Source organism: Xenopus laevis, chromosome 5S (assembly GCF_017654675.1).
Source record: "Xenopus laevis strain J_2021 chromosome 5S, Xenopus_laevis_v10.1, whole genome shotgun sequence".
NCBI lineage: Eukaryota > Metazoa > Chordata > Amphibia > Anura > Pipidae > Xenopus > Xenopus laevis.
The window spans coordinates 38,186,119-38,206,581 of record NC_054380.1 but is presented as its reverse complement, the minus strand read 5'-3'; the positions used below and the strand labels follow the sequence as shown (position 1 = coordinate 38,206,581).

Here is a 20,463-nt window from a genome sequence, read left to right as displayed (position 1 = left end):
GTTTTACCTTTCCTGCACATCACTAGCCAGCACTATTCAATAAATTTGATTAAATGGCTACTGCTAGTTTAATGTTCAATGGTGTGCCCCCCAGCTCACAGGTCAAAGGTACCTAAGGTGCCCAAAGGTACAGGTGTACTCAAAACCATTGCTGTTTGGACCTAACTTGATGCTAATAATGATAATTCCTGAAAATCTAAATCTTGTTAAATAATGCCAAATGCATAAATATAGTTATATATAAAGTACCTTATAAAATAGCATGTCTTTAATCGATGTTCATTGCAGTGATCTCCACTGGCGTTGCGATAGGTATAGCAAAGTTAAAGAAACATTTCAGTTGTTAAATAAATATTCCGCCATACTCAAAGAGTAACCCATAGCTACCAATAAGATGTTTGCTTTTAAACAGGTTAACATGCTGATTGGTTGATTTTGGTAATTAGACCAGCAAACGTTTCACTTTTCATTACATTCCCCTCCCTGCTGGTGGAACGTCAGAGACCATTACCTTGAGCCCAGAAACACAAGCATCCACTGAGACATCATTCTAACTGTCTGAAACGTCTCAGCAGCCCTTGTTACTTTTGTCCTTTTTTCAGCCATCTTTACCTTCTTTATTTTATGGAAATGTACTAAAAACAGTTTTTTGATTAACTTTGGGTAACTTTTCTTTGACTCCATTTCCTGCTAGTAATCTGTGTGACAGCCAGTGCTGATATCATGTACATATCCGAGTATGTTCACATTATATCAGTCACAATGTTTAGTTATCTTGTGCCCTCCCATGATACTTAGCTTCATTTTGCTTTTCTATTTACGTTTAGCTTACAATGTTGGTAAGCTGACATTGATTGAGATGTATCAGCTGATAGTGGGGTCATTATGGTGCTCAGAGCATATCAAAATTTATAATGCAATCACAATATTTCAAATGAAAGCTCATTTATAAACCAGCCTACCATGGTCCTCAGCCAAGGGAATTTTTTTTCACCACCCAAAAAAAAAACCCCAGACAGAAATCAGCCACAAAAGAAATAATAATTGGCTCACGCATGGACTAACACTTTCATCCCTGGCTTGTTGGTCTGTTTAAGAGCCCAAAATAATGGGCTGCATTATTATTATGTATGTGACAGTTATAAAGGATATATTGAAAGAAGTTTTCCAGCAAGTTCAGTAGAAGACAAATACCAACGGTGCATTAACAAGACAATTCTTGGTAACTGGTTGCTGTCAACATTCCCTTTCTCATCTGAAAAAATATATATCATATTATTATCACAGTTTTGTAGATCCCCAGTGAGTTATGTTGTGAACAACAATAGCATCATAAGAAATCTGCAATCGGATTTGAACACACTTGCATAAAAAGATTATAGAACTGGACTGGAGTTGCAAAGCCCTGTTCACAAAAGCTTAGAGTCTGGCATTATATGGCTCTGGCATTGCAATTAAATCAGTAGTTGTGGATTCAGGGTTAGCCAAAATAACACACAATGGCTGATGATAATTGCATGTCTCAAAGTGATATTTGTTCTCTCGTTTTCTTGTTTGGTGAGGCAACAATATGTGAACAGTCGGACACATGGATACATTTTATGGTTTTTACTGTGTTTCTTTTATAGCAGAGGGAATTTGGGTTCCCCGTATGCTTTTTGGCTGCTTAGATTTGTTACCATCCATATAACCAGGGCCGGACTCAGCCCTCGCATCCCCCATGAGCCACAGTCACCTGACTCCCACCGAAACGGAGCACTAATCCCTGACCTCCCCATGTTCTGATTGCAGACGCATAATAGATAAGAAGGTATGAGCTGGGGGGAGAGGGGGTTGCAGCAGGGACGCGTGGCTTGGGGGGGGGTCCCTGATATGGCAGCCTCAACAGGAACAGCCCCCCCAGTCCGAAGCTGAATATAACAAGCCATTGTTCAACTGATGCATATTGAGCTATATACCTCTGAAAAAATGGCAGTATCTACAGGTAGGTATACCAGCCACTGAGAATAAAAGTAAGACTTATACTGTTTGTATTACAACTGATTTGGCCCACCTTACTGGCTAAACTGCTTGAAATGTCAATAATTCATCCTCATTTTAAGTCTTCCAAGAAACAAATTGTCAAAATCTTCTACTAATGAGTAAAAAAAGACACTTACTAAACTGGTCGAAAAAATTTTGGATTTTGTACACAGTTCTGTAGACTATAAACAGATATCTGAAATATTAAAGTGGTGGTTCACCTTAGTTAACTTTTAGTATGTTACAGAATTGCTAATTCTAAGCAACTTGGGGTAGTTTGGACCCTAGCAACTAGATAGCTGCTGAATAAAAAGCAAAATAACTCAAAAACCACATATAAATAATGAAAACTTATTGCAAATTGTCTCAAAATATCACTCTCTTCATTGTATTAAAGTTAATTTAAAGATGAGCAACCCTTTTAATGCCTGCAATTCAGAATAAATAAATGTTTAGATTTTATTTTTATTTCCTATTTTTATTTCGTTTAAAGAACGATTCGCCCATATCACCCCAAGAGTTTTCATTTCAATGAATCTTTGTACTAATGACCACTCCAAAATATATTGAAAAAAAAAAAACATACCAAACATCTCAATGCATGTATACAGAATTTCATCCAATGAAGCTGCCTTTTTGAACGTAGCAGATCCCATTGCTGTTCCTTCATCAATGATTTACGTTTGCTCTCCAAAATACCATAGCTGAGATAAATATGTTCTTGTGAATTGAAATTTAAGCAAAACCAGTGCTGTGAAGAAAAAAAGCGTAATTAATTGGCATTTATGAAGAATTTATTTTCAGTATATGCAGAAATATGATGTGGATGTTATGTTATTGGTATATTACTATATAATACTGTAAAGTAACATCGCTGAATTAAATACAATTGCACATCCACTTTTTATGGTTAGATTTTAATTTGAAATATGCAGCAAGTGAATTACAGAAGGAGCAGAGTTTCAGTAATTAAAATATGTCACCTACAGCAACACCCTTATCTCCATTTTAAAACAAAATGAACGGTGTTTAATATGCATTATGAAATATTTTAATCCATCGATCAAACGAAATTCCTTCGATCAGAAATTCCCCATAGGCTGACATTGAGGTTCGGAAGGTTTTAGGTGGCGAAGAAGGAGGTCAAAGTTTTTTTTGAAGAGACAGTACTTCGACTATCGAATGGTCGAATAGTCGAACGATTTTTAGTTCGAAACGAAGTCGAAGGTTTAAGTAGCCAATTTGATGGTCGAAGTAGCCAAAAAAATACTTCGAAATTCAAAATATTTTTATTTATGAGACTTTTCATACAGTAGAATAGTTGCAGGGTATAAACAAACATAGAAAATGTTTAGTGTACATAGTTGAAAAAAGACATATCACATCAATATTAATACACGTGACAATGATATCAAAATCACAAGACTGGGGGTTTCCCAGCTGTACAGGTGGAAGTTCCATACTGTAAAAAAACCTATCATTCAAGCAGGTGTTGTTGAGAGCCAGGGATGCCCCTTAGCTTGCCGTAGTAGGTGTTAGGACGCAGTAAGAGTAAGGGGGAGCTGACTCCAGGTACATACACTAGAAGACTGTAAATGTGAAGCTTGTAATATCATACATATAAGTAGTCTCCAGAACAGAAGTGCAATTAGACAGATTAGTTCTGTCAACATAAACAGAAACACAAAAACCCAAAATAGAGTGTAAAGCTAAGCAGGGAAATAAAAATAAAAAAATAAGAAAATGGTCAAACATACTTGAAGTACTGGTATTGGGTATCATATCTGGCATTAGAATCAGGGAGATGACTCTACATGGTGAGAGATAGAGAGGGGACCTTAGGTATTATGTCTGCAGAAGGTTAGACGGGAGGGACCCATTAAATCTGTATAAAAGCCAGGGTTGCCAAATTTTCAAAGTCCTTTGGGAATTCTCGGTAGCTAGACCAGTTAGCCGTTCGTTCATATAAATCCAGTCTATTTTGTTCTTAAACTGGGAAAAGTGGATAGTCGGAGATTTCCAAGCTTTGGCAATAGATTGTCCAGCTGCCAAAAATATGTGGTTTAGTAGTTTCAATTTAATCTTTGGGGTCTCCTTAGGAGGTACCCCAAGCAAAGCTACCTGGGGGGCCTTTGGCAAGTTCAAGTGTAAAACCGAGAAGATAAGGTTATAGACCCTAACCCAAAACCTGACCACTTTCGGGCAGGTCCACCAAATGTGGGCCATATTCCCTGGGGATGAACAGCCTCGGAAGCATTGGTTGCTAGAGCTATAATGGATTTTAGCTAACCTAGCAGGGGTCAAGTACCATCTGAAAAGCACCTTTTATCCAGCTTCCTTTGTAATAGTGTTAAGAGAGCTATGATTCAAATTGTCCCAGGCTTTCAGCCAATCGTCTTCTGATAGGGTAATACCCAGTTCCCTTTGCCAAGCTTTGATATATGGCAGGTCAAGCAGGTTAACTGGGGACACCATATTTCGGTATAACAGAGAAATAGTTATTGTTGGTGCACCAGCGTTCAAAATAAGTCTGATTAGCTGAATCAGGGACTCTCATGAAATTCAAAGTATTTTTTATTCTATTCCTTCACTCGAGCTAAGTAAATGTGGCCCATAGTGTTAGCTCTTTGGCCTATGCCCGCTGACACAAGAGTTAAAGAGGAATGTCTTTTTTATAGAATAGGAAAGCGCTTAGAATAGAGAGGAGCTGTGAAAACAATCCCCGTATGTAATAAAAAGCACTATACAGGCCAATACATTTTTTGTGTAAAACACACTATGGACCCATTTATAGTTTTTACAATCCCGACCTGTGGAGTAATAAGATGTACTGTATCCGTTATTGGATGTTTTGTATAAAAATCTGAATATTCAATGTATGCACTCACTTACTTACAATAATGCTGACAATGTCAGCTCTTTATAAATATGTGTTGTTGTTATTAATAACTATAATAACAGTACTGATACAATTGCTGAAGTGAATGCCAGGTAGTGCAACCACACATCTTAATCCTGCATAGACATAGACACAAGACTGATATACATAAGCATTGTCTTCCTTCTGGATTACCAAACCATATGCTATTGTAGTCAGTTTATTGCACCCTCAGATGAATGCTAATTAACTAGGATTCCTATTCTATGAGAGTAATAAAGGACTATCGGAGGAATCTTATAAAAGTGTGTAATGGAAAAACTAATCGCAATGCGAAAAGTTATGCCTTTGCGTGGACAAGTTTTGCTTTGCGCGAATTTAATATAATTTATGCGAACCTGAAAACTGTTTAGCGACCACTTCCGACGGTGGAAGACTGTTTGCGAATTTTATGGTTTGCGCCAAAGCGCAGTAAATGTAATAAAACGTCTTACTGAAAAAGTCGTTATGTTTGCTCCAAACGATTACAACGCCTTCAAGCACTTCTTAAGAGTGTGCCATTAAAATTTGTAATGCGCAATTAAAATTCGCAATACAATAACAGTTTAAGGAACAATATTACATTGCGAGATGTGGATTTTTATTCTTATTGGTGCAAATTGTTTTTCTCTTTGGGATTTTAATTACATCCCCCCTATGTCAGGTGCCCTAGATAATGTTCTATGACCCTAAGGAACATTTTGGTAAATCTTATTGTAATTATAATACTTTAGAAAACAGCTGCCAGAAAAAAAGCTTCCAAAGACGAAACAGTTTGTTTCATTATGTTATACAAGGAGCCTTTTTAACAAGCCTAAGTTGGATAAGTGCTGTTCTGCAGGTGTACAATCTTAGTACAATTACTTTATGTAAAATGTTTGGCTTATGTCATTAGAAGGGATTTGGCCGGTTGCCTACGTCTTTCCATGTTTAATGTTCTCCTGTTAATGCATAGGTCGCTCTTTTGTTTTTGTTTTGTCCAAGCTAAAAGGGCTTCATGTTAGTGGTTTCCTGTTTTTATGGTATTATGCAGATTACAATTATTTTTAGATAAGTAGTATCCCAGCTTGAGCTTTCACAAATCTATTATTTCAGGTGCACACTGTTAAAGTTCTAAAATATTTGTCAGTACTGTCTATTTATATATTGACAGACATAATCTGTGAGATATAACCTAAACTATATTGCCCATATGTCCCTTATCTTAGAACTGGGGAGCATTGGCTGCCGTCCTGCCATGTAACAGTTCACTTGCCAAAATATTTGTGACCACAATTCCCAGTAGTAAACAGAAAACAAGTGTACGTAGTCTATTTGCAAGAGCAAGCAATTACTCTTTTGCCATAAAATTCCACTTTGCCATTTGAGTGTTCACCATGAAATATATCATTTAAATCTTTATCAACCTGTTATACATTTAACATACCTCCCAACATTTTGGAAATAGAATGAGAGACACAAAGATTTAAATTTTTTACATGTGTTATTACAGATTTGCTAATGAAGGTGAATTGCCATTTAAGCTGCAAGTCACAGTTTCCCCAAGAGACCTGCTGATCTTAAATTGTTACAATTGTTTATTTGCTTATTTTAAATTGCTACAAAAGTATCTACGTGCACCTGCCATGTATTCTGGGCTCTCTGCCAAAAGCCAATTAGGTTTTAGAAACGTTGTATCCTTTTCTGGCTGTTCAATGCAGGAGATCAAAGAGAAAGTCAGGACATTTCAGTAACAATCTGGGGTTGCAGGTTGAGCTCTCAAAATCGGGACTGTCCCACAAAAAACAGGACAGTTGGGAGGTATGCATTTAGCTATACTTCAATTGCCTCCATTGCTATTTTTTATGTTGGTGGCCCGGCGCACCATTGTTATGCCACTACTTAATACCTTATTGTATTGAGCATAAAGGAAAGTATTGTTACTGCACAAAGTTGTAACTTTATTTAGAGATGCACCGAATCAATTGTTTTGAGATTCATCTGAATCCCACATCCTTCGTCAAAGATTTGGCCAAATACAGAATCCATACCCTAATCTGCATATGCAAAGAAGCATTACATTTTTTTTACTTTCTTGTTTGCGTGGTGAAAAGCCACATGATTTTTAAGGATTTGGTTCGGCCAAATCCTGCTGAAAAAGGCAGAATCCTGGCCAAAACCTGCACTGAGTCCTGGATTTGGTGCACCACAAATAACTGGCCGAGAGCAGCTTTTGCGAGATAAGGTCACTTTACATAATTTGAATATTTGTATTTATTATCCATACTGATAACCTGTTAAAATACCATTTCTGCAAAGACTGCTACTTTATATAACATAGGAGTGCCCTATTCACTTTTCTACTTAGAGCTGGAATTGCCCAAAAAAAATTTTATGTAATGTTTTAAGGGTAGTATTACAGATATTTTGGAATAAAAAAAATCTTATATTTGATTTGAACACTTCATCCATACCTCATAAATGCCAATGCTAATCATGATAGCTAAGAAAAGCCTGTCACCTTATCACATCATTTACATTCTTCTAGACAGAGATTTGTTTTTTCTATCTCAAAGAGAAATGAGGTTGCCCAGATACTGTCCAAACAGAGACTTCAAACATGTTCCAACAGGGACAGCCTTTGTACATAAACTGCACAGGGCAAACCCTTGCTTATATTAATGTAGCTTTAGCGCAGAGACACATGCTGCAATTTGGGGAGATTAGTTGCCTGGCAACAAATCTCCTCTCCTTCAGGGCGACTAATCTCCCCGAACTGCCTCCCCTGCCTTCCTGCCGGCTAGAATGAAAATAGCCAGCTGGATGGCAGTCGGAACGATTCATTTTCCAAAGTCGCCCGAAGTTGCCTCACGAGGAAACTTCGGGCGACTTTGGAAAGCAAAGCGATCCGAGTGCCATCCTGCTGGTGATTTTCATTCTTGCCAGCAGGAAGGCAGGGGATGCAGTTCGGGGAGATTAGTCACAGTACAGGAATGGGACCAATTATCCAGAATGCTTGGGACCTGGGGTTTTCCTGGATATTTTTTTTTCCATAATTTGGATCTTCATACATTAATGTCTACTAGAAAATCATGTAAATGTTATTGCTTCCAATAAGGATTCACTATATCTTAGTTTGGATCAAGTGCAAGGTACTGTTTTATTATTACAGAGAGAAAGGAAATAATTCTGGATTATTTGGATATAATAGAGTCTATGGGAGATGGCCTTTCCGTAATTCAGAACTTTCTGGATAACATGTTTCCAGATAATGGATCCCATACCTGTACTCATGGCATCAAACCCTGCACCTGGTGATTTTTATACTTTACTATAAAAATCCACAGTTGCAGATTTTAACAACCTTTTAAAAGTTGAATAAATACCAGTTCACCTCTATCCATCCATTTAACTTACTTATTTAAATGTACAATGGGGATATTTTTCAACAACTTTCTTTTCCACTATTATATTGTTAAAGTATTTTCATGTACCTAAAGTTGCAAAAAACATTATTACCTTAAATGGCCAAAAGTATTGCAGTTTTGCAAAACTTCTGTCTCAATATGTATTCAATAATTCACCAAAAATGTCTGTACACTGGCCATTGTATCGACTTTCTTTGACAGTGGTTCCCAAATTGTGGTGCTGGTCTTCCCAGTGCTTTCCAGGGGGGTGGGGAGGAGGTGAGGCAGACCAGATTGAGAGAGTTTCCGAAAGAACGTTTTTTTTCTTCCTAAGATACACCTACATAAAGGTCAATTATAGTAAAATATGGGGGGTAAAAATGTACTTGCTGTCCTACAGATTCATGGAACTGTGACTGAATTGCGTGTACAATGATGTTAGCATAAGTCTGTAACCTTGTTCTGAACTGAGGGGGACCACAACCAATGCAGTGGTGGAACTACTGGGGTCGTGACTGCACCAGGACCCGCACCCCCTCAGGGCCCGCCAATCCAGTAATTGGAAATTTTTGTTTAATATCTGTTCCCCATTCTGATGGCTGAAAACACCATTGTGTTGAATAAATGTATCTGAGCTCATGTGGACACAAAATTCCCAAGTGCCTATACCCTAAGGATTTTTTATTTGTGTTTCTTAATTACATTTGCTGTTTTCTTCTGTTGGCGCATTGTCTTTCAGTTCTGTTTTCTTTACCCTTTTATGCACAGCCACGCACCCAAGTGATTGCTTTGGGATTTTATGATTATACACTTTTCCTACCCACAATTCCTTTACTAATGAAGAAAGAATAGACAAAAAATACAACACAAGCTCGTGCACATATGTCTGTCTCTATTCGCAACTACTAGGCTGGAGGTGGAGCTTTCTGTCACATGGGTGAATCTATTCAGATATAAATTTAAAGAAAGTGTGATGTTTTTGTTGGTTGATGGAACCTGGAGGAGGTTGGTCCAGAAAATACTTTTCTGGAATGCTCATTTGGGTTGTTGGTGGGGGAAGGAAGGCTGTATGGACAAACCAAGACTTTGCAAACTGGCCTTTGATTTGGTTTGTTTCATGGAAAGTTGCAAATGGACAGAGGGATGGACTCTGCGGGCTGGATGGGTTTGCGGGATTTTTGGTTATTCCTGTTCTGTTGTAAGATTTGTGAACTGTTGATTATTTAATGTAAAGTGATCTTGTAAATAAAAAAAATTCTATTTGCAACTACTAGCCTTAAACAAAAATAAAGCGAGTGTATCAAAGTAATTAAAATATTATGGGGCTGATTCACAAAAGGTTGATATTCCTTAACGCACAGTTTTGTGCATTATTTAAGATGCGTTATTTAGGGAACGATTCATCAAAGTATTTTCGCATGCGTTAATAGCCATACCGCAAGCATTAATTCTACATTTCTGCACAGCGATTGCGATATATATAGAATAGAATTAATCCTAATGCATTACTCACTAACATCTTTTAAGCGATAAAAGCATAAAATAGTGTGATAATTACTATGTCATTAAACACCTCCTAGGAGCTGGCGTTACTAAACAACATCAGATGGATTAATAGATGAAGATGTAGTCAGGAGCTGTAGGGCAGCAATTAAAGACTTATATGAGGAACTGGAGCCTTACCTACCGCCACTAACACATTTTCATGATACCTTGGGAAGGTCCAGAATGCATTGCGTTCTGTGTCATGGAATTATATTTAGTTTCCCAGGGAAAGGAATGACTAGAATACTGTAAAAAGAGACTTCTACTCTGCCAATGGCATCCCGAATGTCTTAGATGCTATAGATTGCACTAATAATATGTGACAATATCAAATGCCCTAAAATATCGCACAAAATAACACACAAAATAACGCATGCTGTAAAATAACGCATACAATTCAGCTAAAATTAACGCAAAAACATCACTTTTTAAGTTAGACAAGTGAACGTTTAGTGAATCAATCGTTGATTCTAAAAATATAAGAAGTGATACCATTTATAATGCATGCTATAAATAACACTCACTTTTTCAAATTTCAGTGAATCGGCCCCCATGTAGTTATGCATTGCTAAAAGTTGTGTGTTTGCTTCAGAAACACTCCAATAGTTTATATATGTATGCATAGCTGCTCTGTTGCTATGGAGGAAGCTATTCAAATGGACATAGGGCTCAATGGCAGAGGTTACAGAGAAGATAACAGATAACCTCAGTAAAACACGATTGTATTCTGCACAATGACATCATGCTATGTACAGGATTCTCATTGGAGAATTCTCTTTGCATCAATAATTAAGTTTGGGCACCTAGTTTGCAGATTCATGGGTAACATGGAACAGTTTTATGGAGGGTTTCCTTCCCCTTTAAAACACCTGTGATCAGTAATACAAACTTAATTACTGATGCAAAGAGAATACTCCAGTAAGAATCCTGTCTATTGCATTATGTCGTGCTGTTATTTTACATACAGATATTACAGCATGGGGATGCAGTGCTTAGTATTGTTGCTTTGCATAACTAGGGTCCTAGGTTCGATTCCAGCCAGGGCAGTATCTTAAAGAGTTTATAGGTTTAGTTTACAAGCTTTAAATGATCTTTAATTCAGTAAGCTTTTGAGAATGACTTTCCCTGAATATTAATACATGCCCTTGCTTATAAACTGAATTTGCTGTGTGTTTTTGAAAGCACAGTGCAATGATATATAGCAGCAGCTGATCTGTGCTCACTGACATGCACAATACACATATTTTTGCTTTTATGGTAAGCACAATCATGAGACAGTCCCAAGCATTACAAGCCGGCATCACGATACAAGCCACCACAAAACTCATATGACTTGACAAGAATGTTCACAGTGTTTGCAAAAGCCCAGAGGTGCTAAGAGCATTCCTTCTTCTTCATCATCATCAGCAGCACAGATCTGACTTTGTTAATTAGTCTCATATTCATTCAACAATCACAAGCCATATTTATGTAAATGATGACAGTACAGACAAAGCTTAACGTTCAGCACAAACTTGGTGCATGTTGTCTAAATATAGATACGGATCTTGCTAAAAATATTTCGGTGGTTACAAAATTGCATCTTTCGTCTTTTTTTTTTTTTTTTTTTTTTTTTACCTATGCACTAGCCAAATACTCAGAAAAACAAAACACACCAAGAATTGGGTAACTTGGAGATCACATTCCTGTTACAAGAAAAACAAGCCTAAGACAGCATCTCCTTATTGTACAAAAACAAAGAGTGATTTAAGGATCAGCCGTAAACATTTGACATTGGGGCTGAGAATAGAAGAAAATAGGAACTTGTTACTTACTGTGTTTCTCTGCAGGGGTATTCCACAAACATCCCCACTATGTGTGTAGTAGCCAAGTGTTAAAGCATGAAATGAGCAGCTGCTTCCTCTGAGCGTGTGCTCCCTCTCACCAAGTCACATGCCCCTCCTCTGATAAACCTAGCAGCAGACTTTGCCAGGAGGTCACCATATTAACATTCTTTATTTTCTAATGGGGGGGGAGAGGGTCATGTTATGAAAGTCAGAAATTATCTAAAAATTACATTGCAGATTTTACCTGTGCATAATAATACATTTCTTAGGAGGTGCAAAATAACAAAATGTTATTATTATGATTGCTAATACTATTATCATTTTTATTGTATTATTGCCTGAGCTGTGCACTGGAACAAACTACAAAATTATGTTTTACTCAATTTTTACTGTAATGTTAACATAACCCTAATTTTGCTAGGTTAAGTATTGTCCAGCTAGGAAAGAACAGAGCATTGGTTATAATGGACTCTAATACCCACAATGGGCCTTGACTAAGTGGAAAGTATGTATGAACAGGAGAGGCAGTTGAACTACAACTCACTTATTCTGTGGTGCAGAAATAAAAGAATAGGACACCAGTAGGTTTTTTTTTTGCAGAACTTTTTTTGCAGAACAGATTTTATTGTCCATGACAATTCAACAGGGTTAATATACTCTCAGATCCAATGAGGCAGTGCAGCAATATATGATAGATGATCAATGTTAGTACAATCAAAGATGAAACAGCACAATGTGACACCATATGGAGACAGCTTAGGGAAGTTTAAAGTTCACCTTCTAGGTTGTCAGCAACTCCTGGACCAGATCCCCCACAGCAGAAATGGATCAGGGAGATTAACTAAGCCTGATTCCCTATTCAGTACTGTGGTCCCTTCACTTAGGATAGCAGAGCTTAGGGGAGAACGTCTCCCTGCTATCAATCTGTGTTGGCGCACAGAGTGTTCTTTCTAGCTAACTTTATCTTTCTTACTTTCTAGAAAGTGGTATTACAGGAAATAGCCTGTAACTGACTAAAGCCTCATTCACAGGGTCCCTGTTCCCTGACTTCACTGAAGGGGTTGTCCCTTTAGGGCCGAATACTTTACTGAGCCTTGTTGATCACAGGCTCCCTGGAACGCATCCAGCTGGGTCAGCAACTGAAGGCCAAAGAGGAAAGACCACCCCTTGCCAAACACTTCTTATGGCAGGAAGTGGTCATAAGCTTAAGGGTCAATAAATAGAGATATGGAAATTACATAACTAGTTACATAGGCATCTACTCAGTAACTAGGAAATAAGTTAGTTTAGGAAATTAAAAGGGTTGTCCACCTTTGAGTTAAACTTTTGATATGATGTAGAGGGTGATATTCTGAGGCTATTTGCACTTAGTTTTCATTTTCTATTATTTGTAATTTTTCAGTTATTTGGCTTTTTCTCAGCAGCTCTCCAGTTTTCAATTTTACCAAATGAGTGGGTAGGGTCCAAATTACCCTAGCAACCATATATTAATTTGAATAAGAGACTGGGATATGAATAGGAGAGGGTCTGAAAGGAGAAGGAAAGGTACCAAAGCAGTTTATTGTTAATAGATTAGTCACAATAGTGCCAGCTCAAACACTAGTTATTCTGTGGAATGCTTTATCATACCTGACTAAAATGGCTCTAGAGACTCTCTCTGTTTGTTTAGGATAGCAGCTGCCATATTCACTTGGTGTGACATCACTTCCTGCCTGAGTTTCCCTGCTCAGACATAGCTCTGGGCTCAGATTACAGCAGAGAGGAGAGGATGGAGGGGAGCGGAGCAAACTGAGCATGCTCAAGCCCTGCCCTGGAGGTTTATGCTGAAAACAGGAAGTCTGATACAGAAGTTCATGTGTACACAATAAAAGGAAAGAAATGCTGTGTTTCTTTTGACAGAGGACTTAGAGCATCATTACTTTGAGGGTTTACTGGTGTATTTATATAGACCTTTCTGATAAAGCTTACATAATTTTAGCCTTTCCTTCTCCTTGAACAGAAAGACGAGTAATACAAAGTTGCAATAATAATAAATGTGTAGCCTTTCAGAGCATTTTCTTTGTAGATGGGGTCAGTTATCCCAATTTGAAAGCTGGAAAGAGTCAGAAGAACAAGGCAAATAATTAAAAAAAATAAAATTAAAATAAATAATGAAGACCAATTGAAATGTTACTAAGAATCGTCCATTCTATAACATATTAAAAGTTAACTGAAAGGTGAACCACCCCTTTAAAGCTAAACGGATTATTAACCCTACCTACATTAGCATTATCATCATTTCTTTATATAGTGCCAGCTAATTACATGGCACTTTAAAATAATGTATAACATACAAATGCCTTCTTATAAAGGAACATACATAGGTTACAGATAAAAACAGGTTCAGAGATTGCTAAAAAGATTGCTTGAATATGTGGAACAAAATGCTTGAGCTGATATTTCTACTAGGTTTATTGGTTAATCGTTATATTAAAAAAAAAACTACTAGTAGTACACCCTACGCGGCATGGGCTAACAGACCATGTGTAAGTTAGTAAATGTTTCCCAACTTTAGACAGAATGTTAGCTTGTCCCATAGCCTGAGTGGCAGAAGAACTTTGAGACACAACAATACTTTTATATCCAGAAGGCTTTTTTTAGTCAGTACAAAGACCATTGTAATAAATAAACTTTTATTTTGACAGGAGGCAGGGTGAAACGATTTCCCCTCCCTTTGCTTTTTATAGATCACTCACTGTGATACAAAAAAACCCTCTGATTGTGGTTGAACTAGGCTAAAGCAAGCCCTGTGCTGAAGCTATCCAAATACCATCAATATACATCTAATATCAGCAGAGTAAAGATGCAGAGGCAGGCCCCTCCCTACAAAAATCATAGGGGCATGATGCACAGCAACCTATCCACCTCTGTACTGCCCCTTCCCACCCACACCTGCCTGCTGCCCGAGGCTAATGTAGCCATAACCCATAAATTAGTGCAGGGCATATTTTTAAGTCTTTGACCATTTTTGCTAGTTGTAGCCAAATGAGTATTTTTTTTGCTTGTGACCCTATTTGAATTGGAATTATTGCTATAATTTTATATGCACTTTGCAAAGAGCAGTTGTCAAATGTAAAGCACCATTTTTACCTACAATGTGACATTGCTTGTGCTCTTGTTCACAAATCATATGTAAGTTGTGGCTAGCATTTTCACATTAGACATTGCACTTGGCATTAAAACAGCATGGCTGTGTGATTCTTTTGATGCAAATCTACTAAGCCTATTGACGTGTAGGGGACTGCAAAATGTAATCCCTATTTATGGTACAATCCCCTAAAGTTTGGCAACTTAAGGGCTCCCTTAGTTATACAGGAGCTACGCTCAATTTCCTGGTTCAAAGCATGACCCCAATTATCTGAGCTTTAGCCACTAGGTGGCACCGGTTTCTAATATAAAAGCTGAGCACATAGGGTCAGGGTCCATTTTGTGAGTCCCATTACCTGGGCAGGCAGGAAGGGTGAAGTGGAACCTACACTGCTCAGGTCTAACTAGTGATAGGCTACTCAGTGTAGAGTGGGACTAGGATCTCAAGGTACTAATGGCCCAGAAATAGGGATTAATCATTAGAGTTAGGTCCCCAACCTTTTTTATCGGTGAGCAACATTCAGATGTAAAAAGAGTTGGGGAGCAACGCAAGCATGAAAAATGTTCCTAGGTGGTGAAAAATAAAGGCTGCGATTGCCCATTTGGTAGCACCTATGTGGTCTGGTAGTCTACAGGGGGCTCTGTTTGGCAGTACACCTGGTTCTTATGTAACCAAAACTTGCCTCCAGACCAGGAATTAAAAAATAAGCACCTGCTTTGAGGCTACAACATCAAAGGGCTTGTGATCACTGGGGTAAAGACTGAAAGCTAAGTTTACTCCTGTAGACGTTGTGTTCTCTCTCTCTCTTACCATGCGGTGCTCGTACTGACCATTGGAGCTCAGGAGCACGTCGCCAATAAGGCAAATTGAAAAACTTGCCTCAGGCAGCAGCGCCAAATAGGTTACCAGTGGCAGCAAAAAGCCTTTAAGATCCAAATTTCTGTTTTTTAAACCGGAAATTTGCCATTACTAGTATGAAAGTGCAATTGTGCTCTCCGCACTAGAGACAGCCTCAGACGGCTCCTGCCTCCGATTCGACCCTATTGGTGCTGTGTGCATCATGCACAATTGCAGCAACTACCACTTAGCACCCTTCTTGAATTTTAGGGAAAAAATGTGAGTATGTGTAAACAAATATGGCCTTTTCTGTCTAAAGATTGCATTCTGCTCTATTTGCCACATGTGTAAATGATCCTCCTCATGTGTATATTTGTGCTGCAAGACCAATGCATTTCAATAAATACATGTATAATGCATTAGGTTTTATAAAGAACTAATGGCCCAAACTATTTTTGTGCTGCCCCCTCACTGCATTTACATCACTGTCACCTATAACAGCAAGCAGCGCCCCCACTGAAAAAGGATATAGGAAGGTAGTATGGGCAATTAGTCCTGCTGGAGCTGCCATGAAATGACGATGTTATGCCTAATTATTAAACGTTTCTGAAGAAGCCTTTTACATACTAAGCCTGAAGACTCAGGTTCATATGCTTACATTTTACCAACTTTGTAACAGAACTACATAAGTAAGTGTTTCATTACCATTTTAATCCTACAAGCATTTGTGGCACATCAATGCCAACAGGAAAAGGCAACACTGCAGACACATAGGTTAGGCTACATTACATATCTATTCTGCCATTATATACATATAAGACTGGATCTCGGTACTATCTCTGTAGTACCTTGTACTTGGCCCCGACTAAGATATAATGAATCCTAATTGGAGGCAAAACAATCCTGTTGGGTTTAATTAATGTTTAAATTATTTTTTAGTAGACTTCAGGTATTGCGATCCAAATTAAGTAAAGATAGATCCATTATCCAAAAACCCCAGGTCCCGGGCATTCTTGATAATAGGTCCCACACCTTTATAAAGAAATGGGTGGCAGTGATTCTTAATGCACAATAAGGCTTTATTAAATGGATTCACATAGAATCCGGTTGCAGTGGAGGCTAAGACTAACCCCAAAAAGTTGTTTTAAATATATTAAAGATGCAGGCTGAGAGTTTTGCTCCATTAAATAATGGTACCTGTATGGTTGTAACATATACAGAAAAGGCAAATGTGTTAAATCAGTTTTTTTCTTCAGTGTATACAATAGAGGAGTCTGAGTTCCCAGGCTCACTTCATAGCTGCACTGATGGCAAGGTTCAATCTAGTTAGTGGCTGACTCAGGATATGATTCATAAAGCTTTAATAAAAATTAATGTAAACAAGGCTCCAGGGCCTGATGGCATATACCCCCGGGTTCTTAGAGAGCTTAGTTCCGTTTTAGACCTGTCCCTGTCATCTGGTATGGTACCTATGGATTGGAGAAAAGCTGATGTTATTCCAATATTTAAAAAGGGATTACGATCTCAATTTAATAGGCCAGTAAGTTTGACATCTGTGGTGGGCAAATTATTTGAAGGCTTGTTAAGGGATCACATTGAAAATGTTGTCCTAATGAATGGCATTATGAGCAGCAATCAGCATGGCGTTATGAAGGATAGGTCATGTCAGACAAATTTGATTGCTTTTTATGATGAGGTAAGTAATCTGGACAGTGGGGGGCAGTAGATATTTGGATACCGTGCCCCACAAACAACTGCTTTCTAAAGTAAGGTCCGTTTGCCTTAATGAAGTAGTTTGCACATGGATAGGAAACTGGCTACAGGATCGGGTACAGAGGGTGGTCGTTAATGGTACATTCTCTACTCGGAGTAAGGTTCTTAGTGGGGTCCCTCAGGGCTCGGTATTGGGTCCACTTTTATTTAACTTTTTTATTAATGACTTAAGGGAGGGTATTGTAAGTAATGTATCAGTGTTTGCAGATGACACAAACTATCCAGCCCAATAAATTCCATCCAGGATGTGGCATCCTTGCAACAGGATCTTGACAAACTGGCAATCTGGGCAGCTAAGTGGCAAATGAGATTCAATGTTGATAAATGTAAGTCATGCACCTGGGATGTAAAAATATCCAAGCCACTTATACTCTTAATGGAACTGCACTAGGCAAATCCATTATGGAAAAGGACCTTGGAGTTGTAGATGATAAACTTGGCTGTAGCCAGCAATGCCAGTCACAGCATCAAGGGCAAATAAGGTCTTGAGCTGTATTAAAAGGGGCATTGATTCACGGCAGGAAGCGGTCATTCTTCCACTTTATAGAGCACTGGTAAGGCCCCATCTAGAATATGCCGTACAGTTTTGGTCTCCAGCACTTAAACTGGACATTTTTGAATTAGAGAGGATACAGAGAAGGGCAACTGAGCTGGTAAAAGGTATGGAAAATCTTAGCTATGAGGAAAGACTGGCCAAATTGGAGATCTTCATGCTGGAGAAGAGGCGCTTAAGGGGTGATATGATAACTATGCATAAATATATAAGGGGATCATATATTAATCTTTCTAATGCTTTATTTACCAGTAGGTCTTTCCAGCTGACATGAGGTCACCCATTCCGATTAGAAGAAAAGAGGTTCCGCCTAAATGTTTGGAAGGGGTTTTTTTACAGTGAGAACTGTGAAGATGTGGAATTCTCTCCCTGAATCAGTTGTACTGGCTGATACATTAGCTTTAAGAAGGGGTTGGATGGCTTTTTAGCAATTGAGGGAATACAGGGTTATGGAAGATAACTCATAGTACAAGTTGATCCAGGGACTAGTCCGATTGCCATTTTGGAGGGAGCACAGGCACCCGGCAAGGCATGTTTAAGTGGTGCTGGGCCTCCTTGCTGGGGGGCCTGGTGCCGTGTCTGTACACTGCTGCTCTGAGAGAAATAAACACAAGAGATAGAATACACTTGCTTTGCATATACTCACAAATATATATTCACCCATCATTGAACTGTAGATTATTTCAACTCTAAAGTGTCACTTTCAGGGTTCCCCTCAATTGGAACCTAGGGGAGCTACAGTAGTCTCTAAGTCTGTACACTTGGTCCCTACTGTGGGGTAGTGGCCCCAGGTTTCTAATTCTTACTAAACCACCTCAGTGGAGCCTCAGACTGCTCACTAGCTAACCTGAACCGACTGTATCTGTTGCACCTAGTGTGATCTATGACATAAGTATATCCTTACAACTTACTTGGCCCGGCTTAACCTAGTTTTCAATCTTGTCAGATCTGCCTGCTGGGGGATAAAGGTAGAAAAGAGAATTCTGAAACTGCCAGGAGCACATACTTTAACCTAGGAAAGGGAAATTATTTCCCAGCTATGCTAAGGACCCACTTAGCTGTCCAAACTGCCTGAATAAAGGACAACTATTTTACCAGTCTCCTACTGAGTTCCCTACATAATTCAAGAGAGCAGCCATCTGGTATTTAGGTAGATTGTTGTTCATTGTAGCAGTCAGGTTCCTAACTATTAACTCCAATAAGTGCTGATGTTCAGCTTTGGACAATCAATGCAGTTGTGCTAAAGCACTTTTCACACTGGAGGTGTAAATAAAACTGCCATGAAAGATCCTATATGTATCCATGTAACCTAACTAAATATAACTTATCTCTGTACTATGATATGGCATTCTCAGCGTCAGCAATACTGTCAGCTGCTCTCCCTGCCAGCTCATTTTTGTATCAATGACAATGTGCCAACAACACTGAATAACACATTTTCAAGTTCCCACCTTTGATGTTTAAGCAAACACTTTACAAAAATGTTATTTATAGCATTATCATGTTCCAGTTTTATCAAGGTAACATTTACTTAGCAGGAAGGAAATAAAAATACACTTTAATTAGGTTTGTTTCTAAAATAAAAGAATGGAATGCTGGGATGATGACATGTAAGTAGACAGATATTGATTTTCTATTTTTATGATTTTCTATTTTAAAGAAGAAGGGAATGTTGGGATTATGGGAAGTAAGTAGTACATACTGTAACAATGGTTCACATTTTTAGTATTTTACAGAATGCCCAATTCCCAGAAACTTTGCAATGGGTCTTCATGTATTTTTATAGTTTTGTATTATTTGCAATCCTCTTCTACATCTTGACAGTTTTAAAATGTCACAACCCACAAACTGTTCCTTTGTGAGCTTACAAATGTGTGATTATTGTTACTTTTTATTTCTAATCATTTATTTAGTCCCTCTCCTATTCATATACTGGTCTCCCATTTAAAGGAGAAGGAAAGCTGCCAAGGCAGTTTATTGCCAATAGATTAACCGCAATAGTGCAAGCTAGAATGCTAAATTTATTCTGAAGAATGCTTTACCATACCTAAGCAAACAGCTCTAGGAGCTCTCTCTGTTTGTTTAGGATAGCAGCTGCCATATTAGCTTGGTGTGAGATCACTTCCTGCCTGAGTCTCCTCCTGCTCACTCATAGCTCTGGGCTCAGATTACAGTAGGGAGCGGGGAGGAGGGAGAGAGGTGTACACAATGGAAGGACAGAAATGCTGTGTTTCTTTTGACAGAAGACTCAGAGCAGCATTACATTGAGGTTTACTAGTTTATTTATATAGACCTTTCTGATACAGCTTATTTACTTTTAAACTTTCCTTTTCCTTTAAACCACTGCCTGGTTGCTATATTAACAAGGCCCTAGCAACCAGATAGCTTCTGAAATTCTAAACTGAAGAGCCGCTGAACAAAAAAACGAAATAACTAAAATATAACCACAAAAATAAAAAATTCAAACCTTTTGCAAA

General features: G+C 38.2%; 1 protein-coding gene across 3 annotated transcripts in view; it reads right to left on the bottom strand.

Annotated features, from left to right (window-relative positions):
* rasgrp3.S (RAS guanyl releasing protein 3 S homeolog) overlaps positions 1-20,463 on the bottom strand; it is a 63,511-nt gene that overhangs the window by 30,614 nt on the left and 12,434 nt on the right. For 2 of the 3 annotated variants that reach the window (XM_041564422.1, XM_041564424.1), the window contains exons 1-4: positions 11,685-11,768; positions 2,609-2,773; positions 1,153-1,255; positions 250-312 (exon numbers count right to left, since the gene is read on the bottom strand). In XM_041564422.1, the coding sequence (XP_041420356.1) occupies positions 250-312; positions 1,153-1,255; positions 2,609-2,678 (236 nt within the window). In that variant the 5' untranslated portion in view covers positions 2,679-2,773; positions 11,685-11,768. Of the gene's footprint in view, positions 1-249; positions 313-1,152; positions 1,256-2,608; positions 2,774-11,684; positions 11,769-20,463 lie in introns of those variants that run through there. The other variant, XM_041564423.1, reaches the window with a different exon arrangement.